At 47.1% G+C, this 19,426-nt stretch overlaps 1 protein-coding gene across 2 annotated transcripts in view; it reads left to right on the top strand.

The window, feature by feature from the left end:
* Window positions 1-19,426, top strand: part of LOC146808829 (urokinase plasminogen activator surface receptor-like) — a 644,273-nt gene that overhangs the window by 556,378 nt on the left and 68,469 nt on the right. For both annotated transcript variants that reach the window (XM_085615653.1, XM_085615652.1), the window contains exon 5: window positions 15,822-15,974. In XM_085615653.1, the coding sequence (XP_085471779.1) occupies window positions 15,822-15,974 (153 nt within the window). The remainder of the gene's footprint in view (window positions 1-15,821; window positions 15,975-19,426) is intronic.

Raw genomic sequence — 19,426 nt, 5'->3', positions numbered from 1 at the left:
AGGGTCCGGGATGAAGGTGTCCAGACACCCAGCAGGGGGTGGAGCCAGTGCCTGGGGGAGCTGGGGGCGATCGGCACCTGGCGGGGGAGAGCCTTTGACACCTCGTTCTCCCATTGACCTGCCAAGTGGTCCGCTCACCTCCTGGGGGGATGGTGGTGCCGGGATGTCGGGGCCGGCCAGGCCCGGGGTTGGGGTCGGGGTGAGGCCACGCGGCCGCGTGGTGCAGGGCCCAAGATGGAGGCTTGACCCGGCCGGGGAAGCCGGTGGGGCTGGACCCCGTGATGAGTAGTGGTCCGAGGGCAGAAGATCCGTCGGGAGACGGGGTACAGGTGCTTGTCGCGGGGGTATGCCTGGTGGGCCGGAGCTCGGGCCCTGTCGTGCGGGGAGGGAGCAAGCCCTCTGTGTGGCCTGTCCAACAGGCTCCTTTTTTTATTTTACGGAATTTTAAATAGCGGGAACTTGACCCGAATCGGGTATCAGAGCGCTTTACATAGCACCAGTTGCGTTACATGAGGACACATTCATTTTTTTAGGTCTCGCTTGAGCCAGCGCATATGTTGCACTGCGAGACATTTAGTAAGTGGGTTTTTAAAAGTGCTACCACACGGTTTTGCTGGCCTCGCGCTAGCGGTTACGCCCGCGTGCAGCTGCCAGCTTTCAGTGCCCGATTAGGCGCCATCTAGCTTTCCTCTCACTTGCTCTCTTAACGCTACTTCGCCCCTCCCCAGCCGTGTCTCGCGTTAATTGGAAACATATGTGCAAACGCGCTGCTTTGACTTTTGCCGCGGGGGGCGCTCACGCGAGCACCACTTTTGAAACCAGGCTTGTCTTGTTAATAGTTAGGAAATGCCTACTCCATTGTCACTCCAAATTCTGTTTCATTGCCACGTCCTAATTTCTCAGCCCCTATTCTCCTCCCTAGATTTCTCTTTTATTTACAATCAGCAGTACTTTTTATTTTTTTTGGTACCCCCGCTCCAGTTCTTCAGTCCTCTTTCCTGTTCCACCCACCCTGGTTTTTTTCTTACAGCGTCACACACACCGAGTAGATTTCCCATACATGTCGCCCCTCTAGTTCCCTTTCACAATGCATCACTTGTTTTTATTTTGTCATCGCATCTCGCAAGTATGGGACTTGATGAGTTTAGCCTGTCAATCCCTGTTCATTTCAGGCGTATACATGCCAAAGACTGAAAAGGCATAAACGGTGGTACCCCTCCAAACCCTGGAGGGTTGGCATGTAAATTATAGATATCGCTTAATTATTGCCACAGTAATCTTTGAAGTAAATGGCGTCAGTATAGTGTGCGTTTGCTCAAAAAATGGCAAACCACAGCACCAGATTTGATAAGTTTCGCATACAGCAGTGAGTGTCAGGTATCACGGTACTTTTGTGAGCGAATGTTCTTTCAGATGGGAGGTGACGAAACATCCCCGGAAACAGTTTGTGACATCGCTTCCAGGTTGAGGTGTTCATTTCTGAGCTGGATGATTAATATTGCAAACATGTAAGACATATTAAGCAAAGCTTCAGTGGCGATCTCCAGCAAGCTACAAATGGACAGGCAATGAGTGCACATAACCTAAATTAAGAATATCCTTACCATTTCCACCTGTCCATTTTCTACCCAATTAATTTAACACAGTCTCTAGATTGCCTCTTGCTTTAACCCTTGCTTACTCTCTCGGTCTGCATGTTTGCCTTTTGCTGCCCGCTCCATTTGAATCAATGTGCTCATTGCCAATTTGTGTTTGAACCAATTCTGCCGGGAGGGGGAACAGGCCGTGGAACATGTGAATTATCCAAAATAGACACAAACAATGCATCTAATTAATTGCTCCCAATGGCCTTCTTGTTTCTCTCCCCTCTACCAACTCTTCCATTTCGCACTTTATTAGTTCCTGAACTCTTCCTCCCTACCCGCGGCCTGCTGTCTATCCCGGCCTTACTTGGGCTGCGCCCCTTCTGCTCTCACCCGGCCCTCTTTCTAACTATTGTTGTCTCTGCTAAGCTCTCTCTGGTAGACGCATTCTCTCGCCCCCCACCATTTCTGTCTCTAGTTTCTGTCCGCTTTGTTCACCTTGCGCACCCTTCTTGCCCAGCTGTCCCCGCGGCACCATTCACTCATCCCGTCTCTTAGAAAGTGATTAACTGCCCGGCAGAGTTCAGAGCGGGGCCTGGGCCAGCGGACAAAGAGGGGGCGGCGACCATTCATGGCGAAGGGTTTTATTTGCGAGGATATTTACACATCTAATTACAGAACTCGCCTGGGCCTACATCTACTGGAATTTTGTTCGTCGGACTGATTACATTGTGCTAAAAAATAAACTAACTGATTGTACTCAAGAGGCTTAATATTGTATAGGATTCCCATCAAAGGGCTTTTAAAAACAAAATTGCTAAATTCATTTGGACACAGAATAAGCAAAAATAATAGACATTTTGGTAGATCTATCTAAATAGTGCCAAAGGACGACTTTATAAAGGACTTAGGTCGTTTTTGAGGATTTCTCTGGAGTGCTTTATAGTGAGTACATGATGATGGATTACGTAAGTCCAGGTTCCAAGGGTGGAGTTAAGAGCCAAATTGGACTAACGGTGTAGGCGGAATTGAGTCGCAAAAATATGTTGCTTTCGTGTACTTTCTAGCTTCTGTGTCTGTAATAAGCGCCACGCAGCACCGCAAAGAGTCATTCATTCGGCACTAGAGGTTGACACTTGTTTACGTTTTCATGTTCATGTGGTGACAGGAGAGAGCATAATTCCTCTGGGGCAGAGTGTGCAGGGTAGGAAACCCGAGGATTGCGCGTTGTTCCACACGTGGGGGCAGGGGTGGGGTCTTTTGCCATTGACGATAGATTAATAAGGAAATGATCTATTCTCATTGGCCGGCGGAGTAAACAAAAATCATAGAGAGTGACAAAGTATTGGATAATGGATACTTAAAAATTACAATAACATAACATATGTAATTGTATCCTGCAGAACGTCAATCAGGTGTAAATTATAGGTCCGTTTTGCAAATGCCTTCCTGATTACGTGAAGTAGTGGCACATGATCACTCTTACATGCCTTTGTGAATTTGCCCCCAAAGGTCCGACGCTCTATTGATAAAAATACAAAGAATGGCTGTCATTTCATTTTGTAGTATGTGTGAAGAAGAGTCACAATTTAGGTGTTTTGGGTCAAGTCACAAAGACATTTACAAGTATGTGAAAGCAGTATTGCAGGAGTTTTGACCGCTTTCGAAATAAAGTTCTTTTTCTGGTGAGGAATGCTTTCCATCTATTATAATTGCAGCAAATTTATTTCTGCACCTTTTTTTTAAGTTTTAACAGTAAGTTTATTCATCAAAATTCCAATATAATACAAGGCAAGATAACAGCAAGAATATAAGATATAATACATGGAAGTGATAATGAAAAACAATGAAAAATAATTCAATGAAGCAATAAAAAGGGTAAAGAAAGGGGGGAGGGATAGGGTAAAAGAAAGGGAGGAGCAAGGGGAAGAAAAACCATTGTGACTGTAACACTATTATAAACTTCAAGAAAAACAATATACATGAAAAATTCCTGTAAATGTTGTTAATCAAGTTGCAATAAGAGAAAATATCAAAGGGAATATCAATAAAAATATTTGTTAAGTTAAGTTAATCAAAAGACAACAAGAGTATCATGGAGGTTTCCGAACTTCATCAGAGGTTTGAACCACTGGGGCTTTGTGTAAGGCGATGTGAGTTAAATATGTAGAGATAGGTAGCCATAAAAAGGTCTCTTTTGATAGATACAGAGACACGGGCATTGAAATTGGTGTCAAGTCTGTGGTGAAAGCAAACTGCATTCCACCATGCTCTAAAGGTAACTTTATCCGCTTGTTTCCAGTCAGAAGTTATTAAGTGAAGAGCTATCGCCAATAACAAATCTATCAACTTAAAATTGGAAGGTGACTGGGGCCAGAGTGGTGAAAGAGAGCCTTGAAAGATATTAGTGGGGGAAAAGGGAATGTTTGTTTTAAAAATGTTGTTAATTTGAGATCAAACTAATTGCCAAAAACGGTTAACAGAAGTGCAATAAAAAAGCATATGTAGTAAGTCAGCATTTGTGGCAGAGCATGACCAACAGGTTGGAGAGGCTTCTGTAGTGAAGGAGGCCAATTTTGCGGGAGTAAATAAGAGGCGTTGGTAAATATAATAAAGGGTTTGAGATGTATTAGCAGCTCTGGACGTTTTATGAATTTTGAGCCACAGCTTATCCCAAAGAGGGATTGTCCAGCATTCGAGAAAATCTTTCTCCCAAGCCAATTCAACTTTCGTTTTGCTCCTATCAGAGGAAAGAGACAGGCAATTATAGAGAGCAGAGGCTGAAGAGGAACTGGAGAGTAGGGGATAAAGCTTGGAGCAACTTGAGGAAGGGGAAGACGTAGTCGGTAAAAAAAGAAGATATTGGCAGAGCGAAGGATATAAACGATAATATTGAGCTTTACATGAAGATGGTAAGGAAAATTGTGTCTGAAGATCCGAAAAGGATAGAGGGGTGTTGTTAAGTACTAATTGTGAAATCCAAAGCAGACCTCTAGATCTCCAAGACTTCCAGTAAAAAGTACGCTTATTAATCCGTAATAGATTATTATGCCAGATGGGCTGTTGATTCAATGAGGAAAACGAGGGATAAGAGGATGGAAGTAATGGAACAAGAAGTTTACGAGTATGAGAGATGACTGGAGTTCGAAAGGATGAGATATTGTCGGTAAAGGTTAGAGATTCGTGAAATTGAAAAGGCGATACAAAGGAATTTTCTATATTCAACCAAACGGGCGGAGTTGTAGTCTGGTCAAAGGAGAGCCATCGGGAAGATTGTTTAAATAAAAACGCATAGTGATATTGTTTGAAATCAGGAAATTTAAGGCCGCCAGAAGATTTGACCTTCTTTAGAGAGGACAAAGCTATTCGAGGAGGTTTGTTTTTCCAAAGAAATTTCATTAGAAGAGTATCAATTTTTTTTAAATAAAATCCAGGGATATGTACAGGAATCATGGAAATAATATATAACACTATGGGAGAGAGCATCATTTTAATGGAATCTAGTCGTCCCCACCAAGAGAGAAGAAGTGGATGCCAACGATCGATAGAATCAGATAGAGTTTTAGTTATGTGATCAAAATTTAGTTTGAGTGTTTCCGGTATGTTTGAAGAAAACCACAGGCCTAGGTATTTTATCTTAGAGGTTCACCAAGAGAAACCAGTAGAAATAAAATCTTGCTTAATGCAAAGCATATTTAAAGGAAGAACTTCACATTTGTCTGAGTTAAGCCGGTAGCCGGATAAGTGGGAGAACGTATCAACCTGTTGTAGAAAAGACAGGATGGACGTAGAAGGATTAGAACAATATAAAAGAATATCATCCGCATACACCGACATTTTAACATGGGAGGTATCAAGCTGGAAACCGGTAATTCGAGCATCTTGCCTAATTTTGGTTAAGAAGGGTTCTAAAGCAATTATAAATAAAAGGGGAGAGAGGGGACAACCCTGACGTACTCCTCTCAGAAGAGGAAAATATTCTGAGATTTTACCGTTAACAAAAATGGAAGCTCTAGGACCCGAATCAATAACGAAATAAAGGATATTAATTTAGAAGGAAGCACTATCCATTTAAGAGCGTGGAACATAAAATCCCATCCAATCCTGTCAAATGCTTTCTCTGCATCCAGCGATATGGCAGCGATAGGATACTCAAGAGAAGAAGCTTTACTAAGGATATTAAAAAAGACTCTAGAGTTATCGGAGGATAGATGACCTTTTACAAAACCGGCTTGCTCGGGTCTAATCAAATTAGGTAAGATGGGGTCGAGGCGGAGAGTAAGAATTTTAGCTAAAATTTTATAATCAAGATTGACTAGGGAAATCGGGCGGTAATTTTTACAAAGAGTGGGATCCTTGCTATCCTTGGGAATTAAGCACATTAAGGCTTCCTGAAATGTACCAGAAGAAGCGCCATTTGTAATAAAGGAATTGAAAAGTAAAAGAAGATGCGGAAGAAGTAAATTAGCAAATTGCGCATAAAATTCAATCGTAAAACCGTCTGGGCCGGGCGCTTTTCCCCTTTTTAGTACTGAAATTGCATGAGTAATTTCAGAGAGAGTGATATCCAATTCTAAAGAGGAAAAGTCAGTGTCATGAGATGGAAGATGTTCAATAGACTCAAAATAGGCAGAAAGATTAGTTAAAGTCGGTTGTTGTTCAAGAGTATATAAATTCTTATAAAAAGAAAAAAAATTGTTTAAAATGTCATTATCCTTAAATAAGGAGATACCAGTATTGTTCCTTATAGATTCTATTTTAGTCCGATCACGTCGTACTTTCAAATAGTTTGCCAGTAATTTCCCCATTTTATTTTGACCTCCATAATAACGGGCACTGCTCTTTAAAAGATAGGAAGAAGCAGCTTCAGTAGATGATTTATTAAACTTGAATTTTGCGTCAATAAGTTTTTTTAATGAAGATTCAGAGTTAGAATGATAATAATCGTATTCAAGCTGTTTAATTTCTGTAAGCATTTGAGAAGTTTTAGCTTCAAAAGATTTCTTTTTGCGGGATACAAAATTTATAATAAAACCTCTGGCCGTTGCTTTAAAAGAATCCCAAATCGTAACTGGGGAAAAGTTTGGAACAGAATTGAGAGAAAAGAATTCAGAGGCAAACGAGCTGAATTTGCTTGTAAAGTTGGGATCAGACAACAGAGTATTGTTGAATCGCCATCTGCGTGTATGCGGAGTAGAAGGTAACAAATCAAAATCAACAAAAACTGGGGCATGATCCGAAATTAGAATGGATCCAATCTCAGAGTGAGAAACTTGTTGGGATAAGGATTTACTAAAAAAGAGGTAATCTATTCGGGATTGAGAATGATGAGCGGGAGAGTAAAAGCTGTATTCTCGAGTATCAGGGTTACAAAGTCTCCAAATATCAACCAAGGATTTGCGTCGTATAGCAGAAGTAAATTGGGAATGCATCTTAGAATTAGAAAATCTAACAGAAGAGTGTCTATCTAATATGGGATCAAAAACCTGATTGCAGTCCCCTCCAAAAATAATATACTCATCATCCAGCAAGAGAAGCTTCTCAGAAATTTGAGTCCAGAAAGAATTATCAATAGTAACTGGAGCATAGGTGTTAAAAAGGACTAAAGGAATTTGATTTATGAGTATCTTAATTATTATCCAACGGCCTTCAGAATCACATTCTTGATGAATAACTGAGATCTGATACTTTTTATGGAATAAAATAGAAACTCCATTTTTTTTACCAAGAGCTGGAGAAGAAAGAACATTACAACCCAGCCTCGTTTCAATTTAGCTGATTCAGTATCAGACAGGTGCGTCTCTTGAAGTAGAGCTATGTCAGCTTTTAACTTAGTTAAGTGGGTTAATATTCGTTGTCTTTTCATAGGATTATTTATTCCCTTATCATTCCATGTAACGACTCTAAATGGAACCAGATTAAATTAATACTAACCATTATTAAGCAGACCATAAAAAAGTCAATCACATTACTAAAAGACTGGTAAAAATTAGAACAAATATGCAACTGAATATAATCAACTTGAACAAGTATCATGTAAACAATGAGAAAACTAAGTGCAATAATGAAAAAATTGTAGATATCAGAGTAACAGATTATAAAGTGGGAAATGCAGAATAGAAAAAGAGAGGAAAATGAGAGAAAGAGACTGTAATCAAAAATGGAAAAGAGAAAAAAGAAGGGGAGAAGAAACAGAGAATAGGAAGAGAAAAAGAAGAAAAAGAAAGAGGTGAAAGAGGGAGAGGAAAAAAGAGAACATGGAACAGGAAAACAACACAGATCAAATGCTGTTTGGAAAAGCATAAAGATGTCTAAAAGACATCCACAGGAAGACAATGAGAGTGGGGATGGAGGAACCACATAAGGGAAAAACCACACCGAACAGAGGACTCCGAGAGGACGCGGCAAAGGAAGAACAACCTCTGGGCATAGGCCGAAGAAATCATACATCAAAAGGATCACAAAACCGCACCTGATAGGAAGGAAAGAAAAAACATTAGAAGAATACCTCAAGACACAACAAGAACAGCAAAATGAAGGATAAAAATAGACGATGATAGACAGACAGTGGATAATGAGATAATCCCCTCAATTATAAACGTGAAATGTCCATAGAACCATCTCTGCAAGAGTCGAAGAAATGTTGAAGAAGTATAGGGTCTTCATAGTTTGTCGTTTTATTGTTGTAAGTCACTTTAAAGAGACAAGGATGAAACAGTCCGTATCGTGCATTCAGGGCACGGAGAGCAGGTCTCATGTCCAAAAATTGTTTGCGATGATCTGCAGTGGCCTTAGCGTAGTCCTGAGCAAAAAAGAGATTGGAACCATTCCAGGTGATCTTCCCTTTCTGCCTGGCAGCTTGAATAACTCTAAGCAAGTCGGTATACTCTAGGAAGTACAAAATAACACCCCTAGGTTTCGTCGAAGATGAAGAGAAGTTGGTAGAACGGGAGAGTTGACCCAAACGGTGAGCTCGCTGAATGTTCAACGGAGGAGAAGTTGGAAGACCAAGGAGTGTTGGCAGGAAGGATTGAAAGAAGGATATAGGGTTAGTACCTTCAAGACCTTCCACAAGGCCATAAATACGTAGGTTATTGCGTCGATTGCGATTTTCTAAATTTTCAACCTGTTGCTTAAGAGATTGTATTTCCTTATGCATTCCCGGCACCTGGTCAGAGAGTACCTGCACTGGGGACATTTTCCTTTCAAGATCTGCAACTTTCTGTTCATTATGCGACCAACTATCCTCAAGACTCTGAAGGCGAGCATTAGTTTCAGCCATGTAGGGTTTAAGAGAGCGAATTTCTTCAAGAAGAAGCTCTATGGAAATGGACAAAGCTGTGGTAGTGGAAGAAGGAGGATTCGTCTTTGCCCTTTTCCCTGGTGTGGAAGGTATTTTAGAGTTAGGTTTTGTGCCTGGGCGAGAGGCGTTAGGAGATGAGCCTTTTATTCCAAGAGAGTCATTAGTTGCTTCATCCATATTATCCTGTAAAACACTGAATGGATTATTTTCCTCTAATGGCATGGAACTGGTATTAATGTGCTGCGCGTTACTACGATTAGAACGAGCCATCATTACCAAAAATCCAAGAGATGAAAATGTTGGTAGATGAACACAAAGTAAAACACTGAAAAATTGTTGAGGAAAAATGAAGAGTCAGCTAGTACGTGACAGAAATACAACCTTCATCCATATACACGCTCTGATATCAATCATGCGTAGGGAAGAGCAACAAAACCGAACAGGTTGCAGAAATCATGGTAGAAAGCGACTTGAAAGGTAAAGGCAGCAAACTAAAATCCAAAATGGAGGCCAGGATTACATTGAGCTGAGGAAACATGAACAAGCTCTCCACAGAAGCCAAAGGTATCCAAAATTGCCAAGCAAAATAAAAATTCCCTTGAAATGAGGGGAAAAAAGGCAACTATAATCCTTCCAAGGTGGCAAAAGTCATTTCAGGCAGATAAAACATATGGAAATCATCGCGGGATGCAGGGGGAGCATAAGTGCACAAAATGGCGGCCGCAACTCAGCAGCGAGCCGCGGCCGATAATTAGCACCAAAAAGTCATAGCGCACGCTCACCCCGCACCTCCGCTCAGCCGCCTGTGCATTCAGGAGGAGTTCCGCCGCTTTCAGGTACAATCCTGCGGTGTCGCAGTCCCGGTGGACGCCCAGAGGAGTTCCGTCGCTCTACGCTCTCACGGAGCCTCCGAGAGCGGCAGCCATTCCCGTCGGCGCCTAAGCCACGCCCCTCGAAATAAAGTTCTGTTAAAGTGAGTTCTCCTGGAATCAGACCGTTGTAGAATTCCGTTGGTATTACTGGCATTTTAGTGAATTCCACAAAAGTCGTAATTTTGCTCCAAATATACTTGTAGCCCTATTGGAGCAAAATGCACATTTTCCAACGTAATCATTTGTGAATGAGGCTTATTGTAACAAGGTAAACTTGTTTTGATTTCTTGCATGCTCACAATCTAGTACAGAGAAGATGGATAGTTCCATTACTTTACAGTTCGTGAGGCGCTATACCATTAGCAAACTTAGCATAGCACTATAATCAGCGGTATCACACAACGGGCCGCTTGAACCAGTGATTCTCACTAGATTGCCAGCTGAGACTCAGAAATACCTTGTAAAAATGTAAACACAGTTCCTGAAAGATTTTGCTGGCCTACAAAAGCTGTTTGTCATATTCTCTGTTTCATTTGCATTTCGTCACATCTTTTCTCCACCTTAGGTGGCATCTTTGGCCTCCTGTGTGCCCCTGCTCTGAGGATTCCCATGCACAAACAGTCTGCCTGGACCAGGGCGGCCAAACGAGACCCCCATTTAAAGGGAAGACAATACTGTTGCTAATAAATGTCAAAGGTGCAAGAAATTGGTTTAGGGCAGCAGTTTCTCACAGTAGAAGAGCCATCTGCTGAACCTCGGTCTGAGCAAAATCCACGGTCCTGTCCTTGCCTTTTGCCAGAATTTTATGGGGTTTTTTTTGTTTTGTTTGCAAATGACAATCTGACAACTGTGCAGCCTGTTGTCTCCGGAGGCTGAAAGTTGTGTAAACCATTAACCTGCTGCCTGCCTGGGTAAAAGGGAGTCTTGGGGCTTTAAGAACTGAGATACAAGACCGTGCTGTGCTTTAGCACAGAGTAGGTTATTTCCTTTTATTTATTGCACAACTGTCACAGGTCCTGCAGTCCAGGGTGACCTTCCAAGTGGTTCTGAGGTTTCCATCGTATACTGGAGTTTGCTTCGGCTTGTGAAGATGTGTTATTTGTAGTGTGAGTGGCAGTGGTTCTATATGTTAAGTGACTGGATCAACCCCACTGTGTTGTGAAAGGATTTTGCTGATGTTCGATGGGCGAAGCTGCCTATAGTGAATTGCTTGTTTACCTTAGTTTGACACTAAAAAAGTGCAAAAGCCACACTATGCAAAAACAAAAATCTTTAACAAGTCCTGGCCCATCTTCATTGCCTTCTAACAAAGAAAGCCCAAGTGAAACAACTTAAAGGCTCATCTGTGTTCAGGATGTAAATTATTAGTGCAATAAAATGCATGGCCCATACAGTATACAGTTTCCATTGTTTAGTTAAATAATTCAAGTGGAACAAGTATTGGCATAGCCAATAGGTCTCGCCTTTGGAACATTTGTAAGTGTTTAGCCATGCAACAGTTGATGTTGTTGCACCAAGGATATTGTGCTGCATAACTAAATACTTATAAGGTCCCAAAAGCAAGACCTATTGGCTATGCCAATGCTTGTTAGGCACGGGGAGATTAAGTGATTTGCCCAGAATCACAGGATGTTCAGCGTCCTTGCCGAGACTCGAACCCAGTTCCCCAGATTCGAAGACGACCACTCTAGCCGTTAGGTCAGCGTCCTTGCCGAGACTCGAACCCAGTTCCCCAGATTCGAAGAAGACCACTCTAGCCGGTAGGTCAGCGTCCTTGCCGAGACTCGAACCCAGTTCCCCAGATTCGAAGACGACCACACTAGCCGTTAGGTCAGCGTCCTTGCCGAGACTCGAACCCAGTTCCCCAGATTCGAAGACGACCACACTAGCCGTTAGGTCAGCATCCTTGCCGAGACTCGAACCCAGTTCCCCAGATTCGAAGACGACCACACTAGCCGTTAGGTCAGCATCCTTGCCGAGACTCGAACCCAGTTCCCCAGATTCGAAGACGACCACACTAGCCGTTAGGTCAGCATCCTTGCCGAGACTCGAACCCAGTTCCCCAGATTCGAAGACGACCACACTAGCCGTTAGGTCAGCGTCCTTGCCGAGACTCGAACCCAGTTCCCCAGATTCGAAGACGACCACACTAGCCGTTAGGTCAGCGTCCTTGCCGAGACTCGAACCCAGTTCCCCAGATTTGAAGAAGACCACTCTAGCCGTTGGGTCAGCGTCCTTTCCGAGACTCGAACCCAGTTCCCCAGATTCGAAGACGACCACACTAGCCGTTAGGCCAACTCCTCTCCCCTTAAGGTTCCTGCCCCGTTTAAAGGAGAGTAAGGGTGTTTCTTTCCTGGTAAGATGCTCCTCTACGGCCCCCAGTGTCGTTTCACAATCTTCTTCACCTCGTTGTTTACTGGATTAAAAGTAGTGACACAGACAATCCTCTCTACAGTGTTGTTCCTAATCCGAGGTCCTAGGAGATCTTTCTGATGAATACACCAGGCTCTTCTTCTAGCTTGCGTCTCGGGCGTCCCCTTCCTGTCAGTCTACCAATGAGAGCATCTGGCTCTCTAAAGTAGTCGATTCTCTGGCGCATGTTCTGCGGATACGCAAGGTGTGCCCGAAGGGTAGATTGTCTTTCAGGGTTCTTAGGTGACTGCTAGGGAAGTGTAGTAGGGAATTCCTCTCTGTCGGCTTTCTGTATAGAGACACACAAATGGTATCTTGTTCCTACCCTACTCTTAAATCTAGGAGGGAGATATAGGTCTCACTCTGTTCCATTGTACACTGAATAACCACAGACCGGTATTGAGCCCTGTGTGAGGCAGGTGTAGCCCATCTGTCTATCATGATGCTGTTATCTGTGAGTAGAGCACATGATGCTCGGAGCAGCTCAAGAGCATCGTGCTCACATTGCTGAAAGCAGTACACAGAGGTCACTTGGGGGAAGTCAGGGGTCGCAGCTGCGACCTCTGGCATGCTTCCCACTACTGCTGGCACTTCCTTTGCGACCGCTGACCTCAGAGAGGGGCAAAACCTTCGCCTCCTGCGAGGCCAGGGGTCACAAAGGAAGTGCCAGGAGTAGCAGGGCACAGCTGCGACCCCTGACAACCCCAAATGACGTCCATGAAGCACTCGACTGTAAACATCCATCCTTCAAACAAAGCTTCCAAGCATACATGTGTACATTCTGAACACACACTTCAAAGGAGAGGGAAGGCCAGTTATTGGAGGCTACATAGGTTCGACGCAGAGTCGCCGGTGAACTTTACTGTAGGAACAGAGGAAAATAGCGATAGTCCCTAGACAGCTGCCAACCAACCCCCAAAGAGCCAGACTTCTCCATGTGAATTAAATGAGCTTTTCTCGATGCAAACCTGGCTCTCAGGAAGCTGACTAGGGTTGAGTCACTCGGTGGCTCCAAAGGAGTCGAACTGGGCATCTTTCATGGAAAGGTGGAGTCAGGATAGGGCAGCTGTGTCCTTTCTGGCTGTGTCCTTTCTGGCTTACAGCGTGCCCATCCACAATTAGATTTCCATGGGGAAAGTCTGTGTGGTGTAACAGATTAAAAAGAGGCTAGAGGCATCTTAATGGGATGTTTGGGACCCTTAACACCTGTATTTCAGGTCCATTACAGGATAAAATGTAAATTAACTGAATGTATGTGACTGATGGGGAACCAGATTTTGCAGGTAGTTGGATGTGCTGTTCCAGTAAGCCTTATGGATAGTAGAAAGGGGTCTCACCCCTAACTCCTCAGGGTGCCAGTGGAGTGCTGCTAAGGCTGGTTGGTGTGGTTGCGTTCTTGTAGATCGTGCATTGCTAGGGGCCTCGCCCGCTCCAGCCTGTGGTTGCTTTGCAGTACTCGAAGCATGTCCAGAGCATGAGTAATTGTAGATATAGACCCTTGCTACTATGTTTATTTGTGGTGGGAACAGAGCAGAAGGAAGAGAAGCTGTACATAAGGGTTGAGGTGCACTGGCAGAGCTGCGTGGGGATGCAATAACTGGAATATCCGAGAAGCTCTAACAATAAAGAGAGAGAGAGTGTGTGTTGACATCACACAAGTAGTGGGTTTGCAGAGGTCTGTGTAAGGGTCTCGGTACTGGAGTGGCAGGGGCATGATGGACTGAGGGGCTGGAAGTGGGAGCCTTGGAGCCGGATGGACTCAGTGACCGGCAGAGGGTGCCTTGCGGCAGGATGGACTGAGGGACCGGCAGTAGGTGCCTTGTGGCAGGATGGACTGAGGGACCGGCAATGGGTGCCTTGCGGCAGGATGGACTGAGGGACCGGCAGTGGGTGCCTTGAGGCAGGATGGACTGAGGGACCGGCAGTGGGTTCCTTGTGGCAGGATGGACTGAGGGACCGGCAATGGGTGCCTTGCGGCAGGATGGATTGAGGGACCGGCAGTGGGTGCCTTGCGGCAGGATGGACTGAGGGACCGGCAGTGGGTGCCTTGTGGCAGGATGGACTGAGGGACCGGCAGTGGGTTCCTTGTGGCAGGATGGACTGAGGGACCGGCAGTGGGTTCCTTGCAGCAGGATGGACTGAGGGACCAGCAGGGGGTACCTTGCGGCAGGATGGACTGAGGGACCGGCAGTGGTAGCATTGTTGCAGGATGGACTAAGGGACCGGCAGGGGGTGCCTTGTGGCAGGATGCACTGAGGGACTGGCAGGGGGTGCCTCAGGGCAGGATGGACAAAGGGACCGGCGGGGATGCCTTGGGGAGGGATGGACTGATGGACCAGCAGGCGTTGCCTTAGGGCAGGAGGGACTGTGGGACTGGCAGGGGGTGCCTCGGGTCGGATGGACTGAAGGACTGGCAGGGGATGCGTCGGGCAGGATGGACTGAGGGACAAGCAGGGGATGCCTTGGGGAGGGATGGACTGAGGGACCGGCAGGGGGTGCCTCGGGGCAGGCTGGACTGATGGACCGGCAGAGGGTGCCTTGGAGTAGGATGGACTGAGGGACCGGCAGGGGATGTCTTTGGGAGGGATGAACTGAAGGGCCAGAAGGGGGTGCCATGTGGCAGGATGGACTGAGGGGCTGGCAGTGAGTGCCTCGGGCAGGATGGACTGAGGGACCGGCAGGGGGTGCCTTGTGGCAGGATGCACTGAGAGACCGGCAGGGGGTGCCTTGGGGAGGGATGGACTGAAGGACAAGCAGGGGGTGCCTTAGGGCAAGTGGGACTGAGGGACCGGCAGGGGGTGCCTTGGGGAGGGATGGACTGAAGGACCAGCAGGCGTTGCCTTAGGGCAGGATGCACTGATGGACCGGCAGAGGGTGCCTTGGAGTAGGATGGACTGAGGGACCGACAGGGGATGTCTTTGGGAGGGATGAACTGAAGGGCCAGAAGGGGGTGCCTTGTGGCAGGATGGACTGAGGGGCTGGCAGTGAGTGCCTCGGGCAGGATGGACTGAGGGACCGGCAGGGGGTGCCTTGTGGCAGGATGCACTGAGGGACCGGCAGGGGGTGCCTTGTGGCAGGATGCACTGAGGGACCGGCAGGGGGTGCCTTGGGGAGGGATGGACTGAAGGACAAGCAGGGGGTGCCTTAGGGCAGGAGGGACTGAGGGACCGGCAGGGGGTGCCTTGGGGAGGGATGGACTGAAGGACAAGCAGGGGGTGCCTTAGGGCAGGAGGGACTGAGGGACTGGCAGGGTGTGCCTCGGGGTCGGATGGACTGAGGGACCGGCAGGGGGTGCCTTGAGGCAGGATGCACTGAGGGACTGGCAGGGGGTGCCTAGGGGCAGGCTGGACTGATGGACCAGCAGAGGGTGCCTTGGGGAGGGATGGACTGAGGGACCACAGGGGGTGCCTTGTGGCTGGATGCACTGACGGACCGGTGGGTGGGCCTTGGGGCAGACTGGACTGCAGGGCGCTAGCAGAGCTGGTTGTGGTTCCTGCAGTAGAAAGGCAGGAGATCAGTGCTCCTAGGGGAGAGCTGGGGGGGGGTGGGGGTGCTGTGTCTGGCTCCACCCACTGCATTGAAATCAGTCATTGCACACGCCCCACACTGACCCTCCAGTGAGTGTGTTCATCGTGCTTTGTCTTTCTTCAGTCACAGACGGTGTTGTGACAACGACTGCGATGAGAGGCTGTGGTACCGGCCCCCTCTGTGGAAGAACCCTTCAGTACAACACCAAGAACACCACCCTGTACAGCAAGGTGGAGTGCTGCCAACCAAACGACTGCAAGCTACAGGTTCCCACAGGTGAGGTGATCTACAGGGAAAGGGGCTGCGTGGGCGATGCACTGCAAAGGGGCCCGTGCGCGACTGCGCGTGCATGTTTTACCCCGGGCGGGCGGGAACAGGAGGTGTTCTGTGTGTCAGACAGCCCACAGCCCATGTGGTAAACCAGCGGGGGAAACTTCCCTGTGACAGACAACACATAAGTGGGTATACCTTTGGTGAGGCATTCTACAGGCGTGGAGGGCCACGGGTGAGACGCACCACACAAGTTGTAACCCAGAGGGGGAGAGCCCCATGTCACTGACACCCAAAAAGTGGGCCAAACCTTAGGTGTGTCATTCCTTAGTGCAATGTTCAGCAGGTGAAATACACCACATATACTGTAAAATAGAGTGGGAGGTGTCCATGTCTCAGTCAGCCTACAGTTCGGGTTTTCCTTAGGAAATCATTCCATAGTTGCAGTGTTCTACAGGCGAGATGCAAAACACACATATTGCGGCAGGGGAGGAGCGGTTTACCCACTCCTAAGTGCACATGCTGTTTGGCCGGCCCTCTCGGGCCGCCCAAAACAGTCATTCACACTTTCCATTTTCTACCTGCAGGCTGCATTACAGCCTGCGTGGAGAACATGCCCAGGCCCCCCATTCCCTACCTGAGTGTCTAACCAGGATTTTCAGACCAATCACAACGCAGCATTGCAGCATTGTGATTGGTCAGGGGAGCCTGGGTGCTTACCAATCACAACGCAACATTGCAGCATTGTGATTAGTCAGGGGCGCCTGGCTGTGCTTCCTGTGCCCTGGGTCCACCGAGGAGAGCAGGAGCACAGACGTGGGACCCAGCGAGGCAAGTTGAGTGTTTATTTTTGTAAAACATTTTTACATTGCGCATCGTCCCCCACCAAACCCCAGCACCTGCACTCACCCCACCAATGGCGAGCCATGCCGGTCACCACTGCATATATGGTAAGACATTGTTGGATGTGTTCCATGTGCCAGACAGCCTACATGGAATATTTCTTAGGTGAGTCATTCCACAGATGCACTGTGCTACAGGTGTGATGCCCCACACATGAGCTTCCCCAAAGGGGAACTATTCTACATGTCAGGTAGCCAGTGAGTTTGATCTTTCATATGTGAGTGAGTAATTCTCACAAGTGAATGTTCTAAGAGGTGACACTTTCCATGGGTGATGTGTTTTAGGAAAGTGGTAACTGCAGAGGAGGCTTCTTCAGGCTGCAAGATGCTTTCCAAACCCGAGGTGTAGTTTAACCCCTTGCATGCCCGCCCCTTTCCCCGCCCAGTGCCGCGCTTTTTATTAGCAGACGGAGTTCATGACGAGCTGGACTCGTCATGGGCACAGCGTCACCGCAGCCCATGACGAGTCCAGCTCGTCATGGGCACTGAAGGGGTTAAAGCAGATGTTCTCACAATCAAGTTAACCCATGTGTGTTTATGAGGAGGGGCAGCTTTCTGGAGTTTTTTTCCTGTTTTTGCTTGATCAGTGCAGCTTTTATTTTGAACTCGTCTGTGGGCGTGGCCTGTGATTTAAACCAGCCACAAGTCCTCTGGTTGAAGCACGTCTGTTTTGCTTCCCATGCTGCCATCCACTGAGCTCTGTGCCAGACCTTCTGCTCAGATGCCCAGTGTGCCGCAAGGTAAGTGGTAAAGAAGATACGAAATAGGTCGCACACTGCTCGTCATACCAGCAAATAGCCCCATAGAACTCTGGATAATGTAGTGGCAGCGGTGAGTACGCCTATGCCACGAGTATGTCACTATTTTGCCATCCCTGGACACGTGTTTTGAGGTAATTGCCTCTCGTCAGCAGGGAACAGGTAAGTATGTGGGGTGCCGAATAGACTGCCAAAATATCAAAGGTATAGTACCTCTCACGGCGCGCAGGTGCGGAACCAAGGCTCGTCAGCCCAAGTCGCTCGAGAGAGCTTAAATGCAAATACAAAATAGGTCGCACACTGCTCGTCATACCAGCAAATAGCCCCATAGAACTCTGGATAATGTAGTGGCAGCGGTGAGTACGCCTATGCCACGAGTGTGTCACTATTATGCCATCCCTGGACACGTGTTTCGAGGTAATTGCCTCTCGTCAGCAGGGAGCAGGTAAGTATGTGGGGTACCGAATAGACTGCCAAAATATCAAAGGTATAGTACCTCTCACGGCGCGCAGGTGCGGAACCAAGGCTCGTCAGCCCAAGTCGCTCGAGAGAGCTTAAATGCAAATACAAAATAGGTCGCACACTGCTCGTCATACCAGCAAATAGCCCCATAGAACTCTGGATAATGTAGTGGCAGCGGTGAGTACGCCTATGCCACGAGTATGTCACTATTATGCCATCCCTGGACACGTGTTTCGAGGTAATTGCCTCTCGTCAGCAGGGAGCAGGTAAGTATGTGGGGTGCCGAATAGACTGCCAAAATATCAACGGTATAGTACCTCTCACGGCATGCAGGTGCGGAACCAAGGCTCGTCAGCCCAAGTCGCTCGAGAGAGAGCTTAAATGCAAATACGAAATAGGTCGCACACTGCTCGTCATACCAGCAAATAGCCCCATAGAACTCTGGATAATGTAGTGGCAGCGGTGAGTACGCCTATGCCACGAGTATGTCACTATTATGCCATCCCTGGACACGTGTTTCGAGGTAATTGCCTCTCGTCAGCAGGGAGCAGGTAAGTATGTGGAGTGCCGAATAGACTGCCAAAATATCAAAGGTATAGTACCTCTCACGGCGCGCAGGTGCGGAACCAAGGCTCGTCAGCCCAAGTCGCTCGAGAGAGCTTAAATGCAAATACGAAATAGGTCGCACACTGCTCGTCATACCAGCAAATAGCCCCATAGAACTCTGGATAATGTAGTGGCAGCGGTGAGTACGCCTATGCCACGAGTATGTCACTATTATGCCATCCCTGGACACGTGTTTCGAGGTAATTGCCTCTCGTCAGCAGGGAGCAGGTAAGTATGTGGGGTGCTGAATAGACTGCCAAAATATCAAAGGTATAGTACCTCTCACGGCGCGCAGGTGCGGAACCAAGGCTCGTCAGCCCAAGTCGCTCGAGAGAGAGCTTAAATGCAAATACGAAATAGGTCGCACACTGCTCGTCATACCAGCAAATAGCCCCATAGAACTCTGGATAATGTAGTGGCAGCGGTGAGTACGCCTATGCCACCAGTATGTCACTATTATGCCATCCCTGGACACGTGTTTCGAGGTAATTGCCTCTCGTCAGCAGGGAGCAGGTAAGTATGTGGGGTGCCGAATAGACTGCCAAAATATCAAAGGTATAGTACCTCTCACGGCGCGCAGGTGCGGAACCAAGGCTCATCAGCCCAAGTCGCTCGAGAGAGCTTAAATGCAAATACGAAATAGGTCGCACACTGCTCGTCATACCAGCAAATAGCCCCACAGAACTCTGGATAATGTAGTGGCAGCGGTGAGTACGCCTATGCCACGAGT

The sequence above is a fragment of the Triturus cristatus genome, chromosome 7 (assembly GCF_964204655.1).
Source record: "Triturus cristatus chromosome 7, aTriCri1.1, whole genome shotgun sequence".
In the NCBI taxonomy this organism is placed as follows: Eukaryota; Metazoa; Chordata; class Amphibia; order Caudata; family Salamandridae; genus Triturus; species Triturus cristatus.
The sequence above is the reverse complement of the archived record's forward strand: the minus strand, read 5'-3'. Positions and strand labels throughout refer to the sequence as shown.